We start from the raw sequence: 308 nt of genomic DNA on the forward strand, positions 1-308 counted from the left end.
TTTGGTATAAGAAGGAAAAACCAGAGAGTACGAATGAAGGTGGAACAAATACATGAGAAAATAAATCAGCTGTAGGAAGAGAACGAAAAAAATCAGACAACCTTGTTTTACCAGTTGGCCGAGAGATCGAGTGAGCTCCATCTGCACAGCCGTTGCCGAGGAGGGGTCGCAAGAGCCGAAGGTCCAGGCGTCTCTGTGGTTACCAAGGATGACGTAACGGTCGGGCTCCTCGGACCCTCGGATCATCCCGATGACGTTGTAAGTCGGGACAACGTGTTTCTTGTTATTCACCTCCAATTTCAGTGTCC

The 308-nt window shown here is 48.7% G+C and overlaps 1 protein-coding gene across 1 annotated transcript in view; it reads right to left on the reverse strand.

Annotated features, from left to right (window-relative positions):
* The window catches only part of LOC119587903 (putative N-acetylated-alpha-linked acidic dipeptidase), a gene marked incomplete at its 3' end in the record, with an annotated part of 29869 nt that extends 29567 nt beyond the window's left edge, over positions 1 to 302 (reverse strand). Inside the window, 1 exon segment of the mRNA XM_037936613.1 lies at positions 102 to 302. Within this exon segment, the coding sequence (XP_037792541.1) occupies positions 102 to 246 (145 nt within the window). The 5' untranslated portion in view covers positions 247 to 302.
* Between the last annotated feature and the right edge of the window lie 6 nt (positions 303 to 308).

Source organism: Penaeus monodon, chromosome 23 (genome assembly GCF_015228065.2).
Source record: "Penaeus monodon isolate SGIC_2016 chromosome 23, NSTDA_Pmon_1, whole genome shotgun sequence".
NCBI classification, from domain to species: Eukaryota; Metazoa; Arthropoda; class Malacostraca; order Decapoda; family Penaeidae; genus Penaeus; species Penaeus monodon.